The 17,948-nt window shown below is 42.8% G+C and overlaps 1 protein-coding gene across 1 annotated transcript in view; it reads right to left on the minus strand.

Annotated features, from left to right (window-relative positions):
- ULK2 (unc-51 like autophagy activating kinase 2) overlaps positions 1-13,096 on the minus strand; it is a 41,340-nt gene extending 28,244 nt beyond the window's left edge. Inside the window, exons 1-4 of the mRNA XM_075518355.1 lie at positions 12,374-13,096; positions 11,002-11,094; positions 9,704-9,745; positions 188-220 (exon numbers count right to left, since the gene is read on the minus strand). Of these exons, the coding sequence (XP_075374470.1) occupies positions 188-220; positions 9,704-9,745; positions 11,002-11,094; positions 12,374-12,466 (261 nt within the window). The 5' untranslated portion in view covers positions 12,467-13,096. The remainder of the gene's footprint in view (positions 1-187; positions 221-9,703; positions 9,746-11,001; positions 11,095-12,373) is intronic.
- Positions 13,097-17,948: the final 4,852 nt, after the last annotated feature.

The raw sequence follows: 17,948 nt of genomic DNA on the forward strand, positions 1-17,948 counted from the left end.
TGAAACTGAATAATTTATGGAACAAACACTGCTGATAAATTTAGCAGTGCATCGGAAATTAATAATCCGGTTTTCAGAATTGCTTGCTTTAAAAAGTCATGGTTATTTTGCAGCTGTGCAAAGAAGGAGTTTTGTCTAAAATCATCTTTCAAATCAGCCAGAAACAAACACATATGTTAACACATACCTCCATTACCAGAAAGACAGAATTGGGCATTTCCTAAAAGAGGAGAACAAATGCCATTTAAGAATGTGACAAAACAAAGCCTTCAGTACCTGCATTAACCAAGTGTAACATGAGATTTTTTTCAATCAACTGAGACACCTTATGTTAAAGTCACTGTTTTAGAGGGTAGCAAATATGTACATTCCCCACCATTAAATATTTCACATTTTCAAAAGCATTAGTACATGTAAAAAAATCACTAGGCAATATCCTGAAGACTAAAACTATCATTTGAAAGAGCATCACACAGTAAGTAATGTCAGTTTCCACTGTATGTTGCTCCCTTAGCTTTCAGCTGCCTTGGACTGCTCTATCAACACAATTTCTATATTAAGAGATTAAGATAATTACAAATAAATAAACTTTCACTATCAGACATCACTGAAATCAGTCACTAACGGGACAGTAGTATTTAGTCGCAAATATACTGGACTAAAATATACAGAATTACAAACTGTAAGCAAGGCAATTTGGCTATGACAATCAGTTTCCCAAGGAGGAATTCCAAAGTTATGTTCCCTGGTTCTGGGTAAAACAAGCTTTGGTTCTGCCATCTGACAAGCCGAAGGTCAGTCAGAAATCACAGAGCAGTTAACTGTCTGCAATAAACTGATTCCCAAACGCTATTTTGTAGGATAATTAGTTCAGAAATCATGCATACTTCTGTAAAGTATCTCCCTCAGCGAGTCACTGCCAGAAGCATGTCCCTACCATGGACCTAAATGCCTTATGGCAAAGGTGTGATTTGGGACCGCAGTCCTATTGAGATTTTCCAAAGCACTGACCTCCTCTGACCTATTTGCAACCTGAATTCCCTCTCTTGTAACTGGGCAAGAGTTACTGAAAGACAGATTAGCTAACTTCTGCTGTAAATTATCTACACACTCCACAAAAATGCAGTAAAATGTCTGTGCTTAAACCCAACTGTAACAAGAACATTCATCTTTTTTACAAATATTTATTTTGTGTGAGGGAAGAAAGAGCCTACCTGCCTAAGCCAATAATCAACATTATTTTCCACAAAGTCTCCAGCATAAAATAGTTTTGTTGTGCGTACAAAGTTGAAGACACTCAGAGATCTTTTATAAAGTAAAAGCATTTTTTCCCTCTGAGCTGATTGAGTAAAACTGAAAGAACACAAAGAGAACTAGAAGGAAACATAATGCAAGCATACAATAAACAGGATGATGTTTTTAGTTACATAGTATGTTACCCTCCCTTTCACTTTAAAAATAAACCTAAACAAAGGTTGACAGTTTGCGGGAAAATCTGTTTTTAAGACAGTTGAAGGAAAAGAGCAAGATGGCGTAGCAAACAAGGCCAGGCATATGCCCCAGTTGGAAGTGGAACTGTAGAGACAGTCTGACTGTTTTCTGCTAACTAGTGTCAAAAAAAGTCAAAAGGGACATTGCATGGCAAGACAAAAAGCTGTGAACTTAGCCACCTTTCTCAGTGCTTGTATTAAAACTTCAGCACATGTTCAATTTGACCATACTGGCAAGAACTACTTCAAGAGTGCCATTTTCAAGGGCTCGCCAACAGGTCAGGCTAGGAAGCTTTAAAAAGAAAAATAAAGTAAAAATGGGCCCATGGGCCCAGGCTAGGGAAACCAACTACCCTAATATCAAACACAGCACAGAACACATGAATGGTACAACCCATTAAAGCCAATTTCTACCAATCCGTCACAGATACAGATAACTATTGTAAGTACAGTTCAAGATGAATCGGATGTTTTAAGGTTAATTCAAGACTGTATCAGGCTGCTTCACTTTCTGGAAGCATTTAGTTTAGCCACCCTCATCCGTGTTACAGAAATGCACTCGAGGTTCTTTCCAGCTCAGAACATCAAGCACATTACAGATTTGTTTACATTTGGAAATTAGCTTCAAAGAAAGCAAGTTTCTAGGAACATTAGTCAAATCTGTTGGGAACGAAAGGCAAACTCCAACCAATACAGAATATTAAAGCAGCAGTAGATCACATTTCAGGAAGTCCCAATTGTTCAATGTTTCTGTAACAGCTGTGGCCAACATGAACCATAATTTGCAATCTTATAAATGCCTCAAAACCTAAGTGCATACATTAAAGCAAAAAAAGATAAGTAATTACTTGCTCTGTAAATTACTGAAAATACATAATGATAAATGTTGTTTCTTTCTACATTGTTCCTTTGCAATAACGTCTTCCAAGACAGAAATTCACTTTCTTTCAGGAACCCCAAGGATGCCAAACAGCAACTCTGAGATCCCAATTTATCAAACTGAAAATTCTGCCAACTGAGGATCACTTCACTTAAGGGACGACTGTGATGTGTAAAAGAACAACACAGCTAAGAAGCATGGAAACCGTCCGTTCTCCAGTGACAAGAAAGAAGCTCAGCTAGTGGATTTCCACCCGAACATAGCAATCCCATGAATCAGAAATAGATGTTCCACAGCGTCAGTGCCTCCACTACACAACACACTCTGTACAAAAACAGCAGCTTATGGCAGTATGTAATGCTCAGCTCATGACAGACATTTATTCATCACAGAACTAAGAGAATGTGTTTTCTGGACTCCCTTGGAAACAAAGTCCTTTTCAAATGAAACTGCTCCCTTCAGAAACACGGAGCTGATGATTTGTCCTGTTGTACTAGCCCTCACCTGTTTAAAGAAAGTAATTCCTACAGACTACACTAGATTTCCCTCAAATAGCATTACTCATCTTTTTTGACTGATATTCTTGATTAACAATCAAAAAAGTCACTGGGTTAAAGTCATAGTAAGAAGTAGAGTGTGTTTTCTTATGGTAGCTTGGATAATCCTTTTTTATTAAATCAGCAGGGCAGATCAGAGGTTTCACAAAGAGTTTTTCCCAGACTGGTCAAAAGTTGTATCTAATTCGTATTGCAGAAGTAGTATTTTGCACAGTACTGGTACCAAGCTCCCCAGCTGCATCTCATCCCGACTTTAACTCATAACCAAACACTTTTCAATATCCCACCAATGCAAGCTTTAGTTCAAAACAGCAGAAGTTGTTCATCCCTTCACAGTTGCTCACATTTTGCATTACAGTTCTTGGCCAGCCTGACTGGGAATGTGATCTCCATTTTGGGAATACATTCAGAAAACACAAGTCAATTCTGTAGACACATTTTCCCCTTCTAAATTATTTTGATGAAAAATAAAACCATCTCTGTGATCATTCTCTAGACTTGTGATTTCTGTTGACTTGCTAAGCAGAGCAAAGTGCTCAAAAAGGAAAAGATTAGTAAGCCAGCATGTTTCAGATCTAAGATTCAGGAATAAAGCTGACCTAGCAAGCTATTTTAAACTGCTTCTTGAAACAGATAACAAAGCTTTCAAAAATTTACACTGACATACAGATCGTAAAATTACTGCAGCTGGAGTTGTTCTGGCCTACACGTCCACCTAGAAAAACAATCAAGCAAAACAAATGTATGTTGTGTTGCAACAATTACGGAACAGTTTTGCTCACCATGCCTTGCTTTGTTGCTTAAAGTTTTCTTGACAAAAACCTACTTTTGCTCCTTCTTATTCTGAATCTAGGTTTTACTTGCAAGTTGAAGTAAAAGATACCAAAGGTTAAAAGGAAACCATTTTACAATTCTGAAAGCTAACAGATAAACCTACTGGAAAGAGATTAAGATGCAACGTATTTGCCAAAACTTGCTGTGCTTTAATCCCAGACTTCCAACAGTTGTCTCAGGTGAAGTTCCAACTCAAATCACAGGCTCAGTGCGGTAGTTCCATTTAAAAGACATTAATTGAAAAAGAAGTCAAAACATCCATGGTTACTTATGACAGCTGTTGCTAGAACTCTAGCGTATTGGCAGAAACATACCCTAGATTTCTTTTTGGTTAGGAAGTCCTCCTTTAGAACAAGCTGAAAGTCTGCAAGGAGCTCTTAGTGAGCTGCCAAAGCAGAAACTGTGGCAAAGAAATAGTTACTAGGTTTTTGCTCCAAGTTTATAGATTCCGTTTAGCTGCAGTTTCTGATTGGACTCCCAGGAGCACGAGAGTTAACCTGACAGTTTGTGCACTGCTATTATCTGATTAATTTTCTGGTATGTTAATTTGTGCTATATTTGCTTTAATTTTTTGGCCAGGAATACACTCCTTATCTTTTCTGAGCATTAAACACATTTGGCAAACATTCTAATGATTTAGTGAAACACGACTGGTCCAGATCTTTTTAAGGCTGTTTCTTACTGCATTTACAGATACTCATTTTGCTTTGCGAGTGCACCACAGCAGCAGCTTCTAACATGTTCCTACCATGTTTAAAGGACTGAACGTTTTGTTAGTTCTGACTAAATGTTAAGTCTCAGCCTAAATGTCAGTTGACATGTGCCTGTACGATTCAAATAGCGTGCATGCTGCCAATTATTCACATAAAAGAGCAATCAGCCATGAAGAAATGTACCGCAATAGCCGCATCACTCATTTTCTGTTATGCGAAATGCTGTACTTAACTAATATATATGGGAGGCAGTGAAAGAGACTGGCCTGCTGCACAACACAAAGGAAAGGCAAAACTGTTCAGAGTATGACAAACTTTTAACACGCTCACGTACTTGAAGATACTCTGAAACAGTTTTGAAATACAAATTACAGCATCTAGGCACAGCAGGTAAGCTAAGGACTATGTAGTAACTCCAACTCTTTGGTTCTGTGGGCCAAAACAAATTCTAACTGGTTGTCCCTAACCTTCAACGCCTACACTGGCGTCATTCCTTGCAGTCCAATATTGTCGTAACCAACCTTCCAGTTAGCATCAGCTGCCAGGTAGTATTTCAAAACCTTTACAATTTCTATAGGGCAGGATTTTTCTTTTTATCTGGAAACTCGTCTGGACAGCATGTTTTCATATGACTATTTCCACACACAATGAGGATGGATACTGACAAACACAAAGGCCTTAATCAAGGAGCTGAGAGGAAAAATAAAGATATTGAGACATCCTCATTCAAAAGACAACAGTTCAGAAACAGCTATGATAAGAGTATGGAGGCAAAGCTGTGAGACACCAAGATCAAGAGCACACACGGGAATGCTTGAAGCAACTGCCTCAAGAAACATATGCAATACTACCAGACCAACTGGAGTCCTTGGGTAAACCAAACAGCAATATTTAATTCTCACTGGTAAAACAACAGGTATAGATAAACATGGTTCCTCCATAAGCATCCCTAGTAAGAACTCACAAGCACTTGTGTCTAAGTAAAGGCTGAGGTGTAGGTAGCAGAAGGACCACTGGCTTTGTTCCCACTAGCTTTCACTGCTTTGAAGGACAGCAGAAGCAGCTGCAGTTATTTTGTCTGCTATGTACGAACAAGCTAAGACAAGAACAATTTCTGTTCAGATACTGTTTCTCCAATAACACAGTAGAAATTAGTTCTCCCTAAACTACTGTTCAAATAGCAAACTTCAGACTCCATACAGTGAAGACATTAATTCATTCTTCTAAAATGCTATCTCCAAGATACATTACAGGCTTTCATTCTGACGGCTGACATTCTAAAGAGGTTTTGAATTAAATTATTTGCTAAAACAGGCACTGTCTGGCACTGTGTAAGAGATTAGTTCTACTCAGCACATACTCGGGATCATGAACTGCACAAAACTGTAAATTCATGTCCTAAATATAGCACATTCCAAATAACTTACTGATACCTTCATACTTCAGTATAATACTTTATCCAAGGACCTCAATGTACTTTAATGCTGGTGAGTTAGAGGTTATTTTAGACTCCTTTTGCTTTTGAGAAACAGTGGGCTCCATTTCCCTAATTAATGGGATCTAAGACTGATCTTCTTTTGCAGGATGAATGACATCCCATAGAAGCACCATGGGAAAAGAGCTGCTTTCTTATACCATTTTAGAGATTCAGGAAGTTTTTATTCTTGCATGAAAGACTACCAAACTCTTGCCCAAGAAGATAAGTAAAAAATGTCTCAACAGGTTACATCTTGCTATCCTTCTATTATATTGTGGGGTTTTTTAAGCATTTCACTTCATGAAAAAATTAATTTCCCATTTAGAAGTGAGCTGCATATGTTTATTTTTCAGAGCCCTACTACTGCAAAACATTTGCCTCTCACAGGTGGAGAGTTCATATTTAAGCATCTCCACAAATGCCTTCAGTCTTAGAACCACTGGTCTCCACACCCTGATGTGCGCAGATCCCCGGCCTTCTGAGATGGCACAAACAACAACAGTATGCTCTGCTTACATAAAATGCTTAACTGCAGATCAAACCTGCCAGTGTTGTGTGTAACCACTTTACGGAAATCAAGGGCAATTATCGTGCTGGCACCAGAACAAAAGATTTTTTATGCCGACCGATGCACATACAACATTAACGGCACACCAATTCATTCGGGTGTGTCTCCAGATGAATGGGCATTTCTAGTAATTTGACTCAGTGGACCCTATACATACTAAGTAACATATCAAAATGGTGTTCATAGGAGCTGAAGCAACAGCAATGTAGAAGGTTTTAAAACATTTGTATACTATCAGCAGAATGGCTCACAAGTTCTCCTTGGATCTAATTAACCCTTAATGGTGTATGTATCTTTATTACACCAACTTGCACGACTGGTCACAGATCATGCAACAGGAACACAACCGTAAATGAACAGAGATGAAAGAGAAGGGATCCAACTACCTCCTGTGAAAACAATTCCAAATGAAGCCTTTTGCAATATGTAAAATAATAAATACTCTTTCATGCTCAAACTTAAAAGATATATTCCAAATTGCTATGCAGGAATACAGCTTTAATCTCAAGTTAAGTACAATGCCATTAAGTACAAATAATTTCATTTAATATTATGAGATGTAAAAATACCTATTTTTTCATTGCAATTAATTTACACTTTTTTCACTTAGTTTTGCCACTTATATTGCACACCATCTTTTCTATCTGAAAACTCGGTACAACAATCAGTTCTTGGATTATTCAGCTAAATGGTCTGCCAAACAGTGCATCTGAAACATGAGCATTTTCTTATTTCAAACTGTCTAAGGTTAAGAAAAAACTTCAGACCAACAGAACTATAAAAATAAAACAGACTCCCAGTCACACTGAGAACTTCCTACTGTGACACAGACTCCACTGGCTCCAGCACTGAGGAAAAAAAAGTAGCTTCTGTAACTTAAAAATTGCTTGAAATCCTAAAGTCTTATCTGCTGTACTATATCACTATGTTCACAATACTATGGCAAACAAAAAAGGCAGTACATGCTAGAACATGAAATGCTGAAGAAAATTAGTAGGTGTAACAGCCTACTAGATATGTGAATGCCTTGCATAGTGTTCGTTCTTGCTGGGTTATAAATTAATGTAATCATACAAGTTAATGATGTATAATATTTCATAAACATAGCCCTGTGCAGAAAGGGAAAAGCTTATTTGTGCAAGTGTCACATTCTTTAGACCATATTTTGCAAAGCAATTTCTTCTATAGAAGTAGCATCATACTGCCAAGCTTTATGTTTGCCATGAATGTATTTGAAATATATCCAAGGTATGAGTCACGGGTTTTCCCTTCTCTTCACTTTAACTGTTCATATTATTTAAATGCAATAGTCAGTGACAAGCAGGAACACCCCGTTCTCAAATGGAGAATACAGGACTGATCATTCAAGAAGTCCTGTCACTCTAAGGGCACCCTTTCCTGTGGCAGAACAGAAAGGCATAAAAGTTATGTTTTTAAATAACCGTTAGGTAAAGAAACCATAAACAAGTATATGGCTCTGTCCTCTCTTCCCTTGTGGATGTTCTGTGCATAAATCAAACGAAGCAAGAGCCTCTACAAGGCTTAGAAGATACACAATGTTAAATCATCAAAATACATATCTAGTCAACTGCCCTCAGGTTGAGCTGCAAAGCTTAGTAAGTAATCTTCACATATAAACAACTGTAAATGATAAATCTGAAATTCAGATGCTTACTCACACACCAACACCCTCAGTCAACAATTCCAGTTTCTTTTAAGATGTCTGGATATACTAAATTTAGGATGCTGAGACATTATTTCCACTTAGCAATACTCAGGAAAGCCTGGTCTCTTCAAGAAGCACAAGAGACTATACTTTCCCTCTCAGAGCAGCTAGTATTGTTCAAAAAGCAGAGTTACGAAGTCAAGACCCAGGAGGGAAAAGAGTCTATACATCCAAATGGGACGTTTTGATGCACAGTCTGTTCATGTAGTAACACCATCGCTTTGTACCAAAAGTCAAAAGCAGTTACGTGTAGCACTACACGCAATAAAACCTGAGCCTGCCTAGCGTATATCCTGTGAACACAGATTTCTATAGCTACACAGATACACATCTACATGTATGCTGAAAACCTTTTAGGATGCACAGAATACGTTGAACAACATCAAAATGTCTATTTTGCATTGTTTGAACTATGCAATGCCCCAAGGGTGGTTCTTAATAATTTTTTATAAATGGCACTCTGTATTTAAGATTAGAATTGAGCCCAGGAGATAAATGTACAGTTCTTACTCAAACAGAACAAATGGCTGTGTAACCTACATCACATCATATTTAGCTTTACTCAATGCTTGCAGGCCTCAGGATACAAAAAATGTACTTCCTCCTAAGTAGAATAATCTACTCTAGATAGGCTAGAAAACTAACTCCTTCACCTCACCAGACAGAATCCTGGAAATAAAAAGGACAATCTGAAGCAATTTAATACTTATTTCTCCTACTTGAAAAGATCCAAATGTCTGCTTGGCTTTTATACTTTATCCTACCCTTTTGAACACAGGCAACAGCAATATATACATGTGTGATCATGGGCTTCTCCTTCCTTCAGTTGTTCCTCACTGTGACACAGGGTTATGCCATGCATGTCTTTGTTAGAGAGATCTCAAAGATGCTGCTCCTTTTCTACAACAGAGTATATTAAGTTATGTTGACTTCTTAATGTCACTTTTTTCAGATCAACTCCTACTAGTATGTTTTCCTTCAGGTGTATTCAGCCGTTATCCACAAACACCCACTTTCCAATTAAATGATAGGGCCAAGGAAACAAGGCTAATTCAGGAGAATAGTTACTGCCACCGACAGAGCTCCCAACCCAGCCAGCTGATGCTTTTTCTCTGGAGACAGGACCAGACTACACAAACAGCCTCTGCAGAGGTTCTCGGGCTGCCACTTGTCCCTGCTGCCTGGAAGTAAACCATATTACTCACGGCTTTCTATCCCAACTGTGCAGCATCCTGCTTATTAAAAAGAGCCAATACAAAATAAGTGCATAGTGTGTTGAAGATGAGAGAACTCCCTTGCCACTGCTAGGGAAGGAACTGGATCTTTTTCTAAATACCAAACTGATTATAGCAACAAAATACATGGTCATTCAAAATTTTCTACTCAGTACACATATATATGCATTATATTTTCATAAATAAATGTTAATGCAGAAAAAGGCATCAAAATATGTTTTACCTGGACATCATAGAGAGCTACAATGTTCTCATGCTGAAGTTCCTGTAAAACAACATATTTGTATTATGGAAATAGCCTGTTAGTGTTGTTATTTTAAATTTAACACGCCAGGTGATAATCAAAGAGAATCAAATTTTACAAAGAAAGGTAGTATCTTTTTCAGACCATTTGATGGAATTTGGAGGAAATCCCAGCTATTTAGACAATATTTACAGGAAGAGGAAATTAGGCAATATCTTCAGAGGTCATAAAAACATTTGGTTCCAGAATTTGTTTTCTATGTCTTGTTACAGAAAGTACTACAGCACAAGATCCTTTAATGAGTATTGAAAACTGACTAAATTTAATTTTATAGTCTCACACAATTTCTTGCTTAGCAGAGTAACCAACTACACTATTTTCAAGTCAACTTTACCATTTTACAATAAAATGGAAATCAAACCAAGTAACAGCAAATAAAACTCACATGACAGCTCATGCAATTATTTTTAACTGCTCAAAAAAGCATCTGTCTTTGCTAAGTACTTGCAGCACACTAATATACCCAACACTACAGTTTCTGGTATATAATAAATATACTAGAACATAATATGTATATATTAGTATATAAAATAGTGATGCATCTCAAGAAGCCTGGAAACATGGAAAGAAAGCAGCACTAATTACTACTGCAAAGCTATGTAAAATGAGATGTGGTGAAGTTCAGAGAGCGGAGAATGCTAAGAGACCATCCAAGGAGACACTTCCGTAAAATAGCATTGAAAAACTAAATGATGCTCCATTTTATTTCCTTCATTAGAGTGACACTACACATTTTAAGTCAATTAACTCAGAAGTAGGAAGACTGCTTCAGGAATCAAATTCAGCATGCCGATTTTACCTTTCAAGGCATCTTTGAGCAAAGAAGATGAAAGATCAGACTGATGTTTTACCCTCAGCTACGACTTTTGTTGTATGCACTGCTTAGGAGAGGTGCCACATTAGCCATCCTGAAGGCCAAAGTTTTCTACATGTGCAATAAGCAAAGCACGGAGACTAGTTCTACAACAATTTTCCACTTTTAACTACAAAGGCATGCCCATAACCTGTTCTGAGACCACTACCAGAACTAAAAAGAGTATCTTTTTCTTTTTTTTCCTCGGTCTTTTTAGTTCTGAATTTCTCCTGGAACTAACAAAGACACAAAAGGCAGAATAGCAATTACTGTGATACTACCCATGACCCGGAATGAAGTAGGTCAAAAGTCTCTTTTCCTTTTCAAGTAAAGCAGCTTTTAAAATCACTGCAAATTAACATACCTTTAAGATTTTTATTTCTTTTCCAAGTAGGATTTGTGACTTTGACAAGTTCTTTTTGTTAATACTCTTTATGGCTACTTCCCAATCAGTTTTCTGGAAACAAACAAACAAACAAGTATTGTCAGTTATATATTTGTTTTAAACTTTATCCTCTAACAAATAGCTAGTAAAGCACTGGAGAAAAAGTTGCGAGATCACCCCTACTCTACCCACATGACACCATCAAGAACTATTTCATTCCACAATAGCTCAGACAGCTATTAAAATCCAGCTGCAGCTACACTGCATTTTCATGGATTCAAAAGCATTTAAAAAAAAAAAGTAATCACATCCCATTTATTTTTTGATAGTGGTGCTACGTATCTGCTTTTTAGTCCTCTCACAATGATCAAGTTACTTTTACTCTCCTTTAAGGACTTCCCTTTTTCAGCCTTCTTTGCTCTACAGCTGAAAATTGCACAAGAAAACATCTGGTTTTTTTAAGTAAACTTATATAGTCTCTATTTATATATTATCTAAAAATAAATTGCCTGTTTATTTGTAAGGTGGAAGCAACTCCGTTAGCCTTTAAAGTTTCTGTTTTCCTTTCTCCCTTTTTTTAACCCCAAAATCACTGCACTGCGTGTCTCCAAGTTGCGAGTACTACCCTAATGCTCCAAAAGGATAAATCTGAAGAGTTGTTTTCTGGAAAGCAGAGCACTTTAGGCACCAACACCAGAATAAACTCTCACAGCATCAAGAAACCATAACGTAACTATGAATATCCGTAGTGATTAGCAAGCCACGCCAGGAAACCAGACACCTCTGAATTTCAGAAATCTTCAGCCAATCCCAAAGGAGACAATTTTCCATTAGAACCCTCGTTATCCAGCGAGATAAACATGACCCTCCTGACAAACAAAGGGCTCAGCCTCCCATACAGCTGCAACTCTCCACTCGCCGTTATGCTAGGGAGCTACCAAACAGCAGAGGGGAGAGGTGGGAACGCAGATAGGTTGTCGGTTTTTTAGAGGAGGGGGAAAAAAATGGGTTTATGGAGGCCGGGAGCCGGCTGCTCGGCTCTGGGGCCGCCGCGGGCTGCAGCAGCTGCAGGCCGGCCGCCGGGGCTGCCCCGGGCGCAGGCCCAGCCCCGGGCCCCGCCGCCCCCGCCCCGGTACCTCAGCCCACCCCGCACCTTTCTTTCTTTCTTTTTTTCTCCCCAAACACCCAAATCACGACAAAACTCCCCAGAGGACCCTCTCCCCTCCGCCCCAGCTGTCACCCACCGGGAGGGGCTCCTGACGGCTGCAGCCCCGCGGAGCGACCCCGGCCCCGGGCAGGGGTTGTGTAACCAGCCCCGCTCCGGCTGCGGGCGAAGCCCATCGCTGTTTACCTTGCGGTGGCGACCTTTGAAGACCACAGCAAAGGCTCCGTGTCCTATCAGGTCCTTCTTGCTGTACTCAAAGTCCCCCACCACCTCCATCATCCCTCAGGGGGGCATGAAGCCCCGGGAGGGAGGGAGGGAAAACAAAGAGGCTCTTCCTCCAGCCGAGGCAGCTACAGCCGCCTCACGGCAGCCGGCGGCGGGGTGGGAACCTGCCCCTCTCCTGGCTGCCCCCGGCGGCGGGGGCAATTCCTCTCATACCGCGGGGGCAGCCGCAGACCCCCGGGCCGGCGGGGCTGCTGCAGGGCGTCTCCGAGGCGAGGGGCTGCGTCTGGCATGGGGAGGGAAAAGGGGGGGAAGGATCTCAGGGGCCGGGTGTGAGGGGACAGCGCGGCATCGGCGCCGGCAGTAAGGGCCTTCTCAGCGTGGAAGGGGGCTCCGCGCCCTGCCGCTGCCCGCCCCCATGGCCCCGCCACAGCGGGGGCTGCCGGCGCTGCGGCCCCCCTCAGGGACCGAGCCCCAGAGCATCCAGCAGGGCGGGGGGAGGCGCGGTCCGCGGCTCCGGGGGTGGCTGTCGCTGTCGACGCCGCACCCCCCGCGGTAGAGGAGGAAGGAGTGAGGATGCAGACGGGGGTCTTTCAGGCCGCCACCGCCTCCTGGAGCTCCCGCTGCTCCGCCAGCGCCGCACCGATGATCCGGACGCCGCTAGCCCCGGCTCCGACTGCCCGGACCTCCGCGCCACCCCACGCATTTTATAGGCCGCATCGCGCAGGTCCCAGCGCTCGGCTGCTTCCGCCGGCGGCCAAAGAGTGCCTCACCCCGTTTAACCCGGCGGGAGCGCGAGGCGCGGTCCCTCCGCCGCCATCTCCTCAGGAGCGCGCCCTGCCCCCGGCCCCGCCGCCATCGCCTCGGGGCCCCGCCGCCGCCGCCCCTCAGCCCCCTCCGGCCCCGCACACCCCCACCCCGCCCTGGCTCCTGGGGTCGGTCCTTGTCGTCGCCTCAGGAAGGACGGTAACCCAGGCCCTGGGGACCACCCCCGATCCTCACCCCAGCACCGGGGCAGAGAGGCCAAAGTCGAGTTCAACTATCACTTTTAACGCTTGCTGTGTTTCACTTCAGCCGTTTTCTTGGCCACCTCAGGCCCACCTGCCAGTGAGGACAAAGCTGAGGGGCCACCAGAAGAGGAGGGAGGGCAGAGGTGCCCCTCAAGCCAGCTGCCCGCAGCACGGAGCGAGGCAGGGCAGCAGCCAGAGGCTGGAATGCAGGTACTCCATCATCCCACCCTGCCTCGCTGCCAGGGCAGCGATGCTGCTTACCCAGCACCTCCAGGGTCCTGCACTCTCAGCGCTGTCCCTGCTCCATTACTGAGCAAGACTCTACATCACACCTCATACAAAGAACTTGAATGGAGAAGCAATGGAGGAACGAGCATGCAAAATGCTGTAAGCCAAAGACACTTCAAGTTGCTCACTCTCTATAAGGAGAACAATCTCTTTAATTTACTGCCTCTGCCCCCTAGCACTTTTAGATCAGCCTGGGGCTGTTTACAACAACACATACAAACATTTAACAACAACAAAAAAATACCATCCACCACACAGCAGTCACATGGAGCCTTTGACCTTCACCTCCAGCTCTACAAAAGTACACTCCTTTCCTTTGCTTTCCATTCCTCGCTGCTCTCTTCCCCTTGCTCTCTGTCCACATTCTCCATCACACCACCTCTACATCCTGGAGCCGTTTCAGGCCTCCCCAATACCCCTACCTGCCCCAGACCCCCTCAGCACTCTGACACCACAGAAGCAGGGATTAACCCTCCATTGAAGTTACAGACAGCACAAGGAGCACATCGGGATCACGCAGGGCAGAGCTCCGACCCCACATAGCTGCGCTGCGCCTTCTCTCATGTGATATAGGGTCTGCTTTCAGCGCTGCTAGATCAAAACAGAGACTGAGCAGAGCGTTACACTGTTGGTCCTCTCCTTATTCTTCACTTAACCTCCCTTCGCTTTCTGGCACTCAAAACCAAGCACTACTGGAGCTGTGTGCCATGTCAAAACCTCCGCTGCCAGCCTTCTCCAAAGACAACGCACTTAGATTAAAAAAATATTCAGCAAGGGATTCTTAAGGGAATATTGACAGCTTTATGAAGGACTTTTTAAGCTCTAGACATTATATGGAGACATCAGAAGAATCCCAAGACATCTGTTTTGTGCCAAAGAGAACCAAAGGGCTCTAAAACCCCTCAAGACTGAATCCCCCCTTTATTTTCTGAAGTTCTGAGCTCCCATCCAAAATCTGTTCATGGCACTAATCTAACAAACCAAACAGAGAAGCGAAGCTGACCAAGTAATTTCAGCAGCTTAGAACACCCCCATGGAAGGAATAAATGAGATGTAAAAATATTCCAAGTTAATCATAAATTAAGGTGTTGGTAGTAACACAGACACCTTCTAGTATGCATTCACAGTGCCCCTTTAAAACCAGGAAAAAGCCCACAAGTCTCAAGGTGTTAAATATTCTGATTCAGAAAATAATTTCCCTAAGAATTGGCTGTTTATTGCCGATTCTCACATTCAGTATTAATCCTCTCAGCATCAGTATGTATCCTCACCCCAAAGTCAATGTCACAAGCTGCATTTTAGGGAAGCTAAAAAAATAAAAAATAATCCAGAAAGATGCATTTTGAACAGAGAAAGCCACTTCAGGAATTTCTAAGCCACCCATTCTGCATTACACTTCAAAAATGAGACACAATTCACTTCAGTAGCAGCACATCTGATGTCCTTTTGTCCCCGTAATGGGGCTGGAGCCCTCGAGCAGGTTTGTTTCAGCACAGCAAGGACAAAACAGCCAGGAGTGGAAAGGAGGTTTGATCAGAATAATTAAACACACTGCCATCGCACTGGGATTCGAACAGGATCTGAAGGACCAAGGTCTGAAAAACCACTCAACGAAGGGCTGCGGGATTTGCATGCAGGTCACTCACTTGAGCTGGGTCCTTGTTTAGTCTCTGGGAGAGCTTCTAGGTGTCAATAGTTCCAGCACCGGTGGACTACAATAAACCTATTTACAAACAGCACCTTCACTTGCTTTCGCTGCTGAAAGAGGTCGGAGATGAAGCGGACCGTATTTGTCTGCCTTTCCCAAAGGGAGCCTCATTACTAGAGATGTTGGGAGGGCAATGCACGATAACCCCGTGGGGCTTGTGCTGCTCCTCTTGCCCAAGGAATACACAGAGATATTCACCACATAGCGCTGGCAGGAGGCAGCAGTCCTGCAGCACTTGGAGGGATGCACTGCTCTGCTCTGACAAGCCACGCGGCAGGACAATAAAATACTCGGCATGCTTAAAAAACATAGCTGGGCAGTGGGCACCAGTACCATGTCTAACCGACCACAGTGATCCTTCAAAAGCACAGAGTACTGTGTGCTGAGTTTATCTATTTTTAACATCATACTGTGCAAGAACTGCAGCCCACTGACAGAGACCACCAGCGACCTGCAGCTCAGCAAGGACCACCAATTTACAGGGTCAGAGTGAAGAAAACACAGAATAACAGCACCGGAGATGGATTTGTGCCTCTCTCCCAGCTGCACTACGTTGGTTCAGCCAAATTAGTCCCTCAGATGTAAGCCAGGACTCATGATCACAAGAGCAACAGGTCTGGGAAGGAATTAGCACCTTCCAGGTTGCTTGTCACAAGAGAGCATACAAGAGAGTACACAAGAGAAGGATACTTTCATCAGGAAGCAGCTCCCCAGAATACAGACATCACTGTTCTGAGTTTCCATAACACCTTTCATCCACAAAAGCACTAATGGTCTATACAGTAAGCCCTTTTCTGCCATACCACCAAAACGCAGCCCTTTCTGAGGTAGAAACATCACCTGAATGGTGCCTGGGTTGGCCCAAAGAAAAGCAGGGAGAAGACTGCTTTTCCTAATGACCAAGCAGAACCATGAATGAAGATTCTTTTCTTCCTGTTGATTGAAAGATTTTTCTTGTATCTCCCTCCCCAGGCTATAAACATTGAACATAGAATTTAAATTACTGATCTGGGAAAATAATCAAGAGATCAGCTGAGTTGAGCAGAACATGAACGCGTGGCTCCAAGCACCCAGGGAGCAGATGTACGCCACTTGCCCAGCCCTCCTGCATGGATAAGCAGAACACACAGCCCTCAGAACAGTTTTCATGAGGATACGATACTAAGGCCTCACTTATCTCAATCAACCCCCAAAGGCAAGAGTCTGGCACTGTCCGGCTCATCCCAGCACTATCCCAGACAACCCACTTCACCCTAGGTGCTCTCACCGTTTTCTTCTCTCCTTCCTTCCCTCCCTCCAGCATACCCAGGAATTTATGAGACAGGTAAACCCTTCTCGGAGGACTGGCATGCTTCCCAGTCCTTATCGTCACTGTCTTCCCATTGGGGATTTGTAACAAAATTAATGGCGGCAGCAGCTGAGCTATCACAGCTTTTAAAGGAGAAAGTGTCAGAGGGCTCCGCGGGACAAACAGCTTCCAGATGTGCTTAAAATTACTCTTATACTACCAGTGAAAAATAATGCCCTTATGGTAGGCATACCTGTGTGGTACGCTTAACGAGTAACTCGGGTGAAACTGGATTGAAAGAGCAGCAGATACCAAGATTTCCATCACACAGCACTGGAAAAGTTCACATGTTTCAGTAGGTTTCTTGTAAGTTTAGCGATGCAGATCCTGGAAAAGCAATCAGCAAGCTCCAGCCTACCTTCTAGATTTGTCCTTTAACAAAAAGTAATGTCTTCCCCATTAATAACACCATCGACCCAAATCTGCAACTGCAATTCTAAAAATTAGCTAATTAAAGCTCACATCACCATCACCAGGAGAGAGAGGGAGGACGCATGCTCACTTCGCCTCCTGCCAAAAAGGAACCAGCCCTGAAGTGAAGGGCAGCAGCTCTTCTCTAGCGCATGAGAGCAGGCAGGAGACTGCAGAGCAAGGCCCAGGAAATGCTGCATTCAAATAAAACTGGGAGTGTTATGGGATTGCTTAGGAATACAGCTGGAACGGGGCCAGCTCTTAGTATGCATGAAGGCTGGTACTGTATGAATGATAAAAATAGTAGCAGCTGCTTAGATAGGAAAATACGATTTGGTATCCGTACAAACCCATCACGTAGCGTGGTTCAAAATCTACCCGCTATCAGGTCACAGAAAGATTAAGGCTGAGATAGCTTCTTTTGGTGTAAACCTATGCAAGGCCCTCTCTTTCTTCCAGAGGTCTCACTTTGCTTTGGAAAAGCTTTCTGCTCCAGCACTAGGAAGGTGGGTTTTAATCAGGCTCTGTTTGGTGCTTAATATTACAGAAGCAGTCTAAAGGGATGGCAGGGGCTAGCCTAGGTTAGGAGCATGGCCAGAAGGCACGGCAATTGCTTTGGTTTGGAAATCAGTGGAGAAGGAAGTGGTCTTTAGGTACACGTACCCACACACACGGCCAAGCCGGTCCCTGCAGGCAGGATCACTTCCCCCAGCTCTGATACATCCCCGCTTCTAACACAAAACGCACTGTGGATTAACAGGGTGCAGAGACTCC

This window comes from Mycteria americana, chromosome 15 (genome assembly GCF_035582795.1).
Source record: "Mycteria americana isolate JAX WOST 10 ecotype Jacksonville Zoo and Gardens chromosome 15, USCA_MyAme_1.0, whole genome shotgun sequence".
Lineage (NCBI taxonomy): Eukaryota > Metazoa > Chordata > Aves > Ciconiiformes > Ciconiidae > Mycteria > Mycteria americana.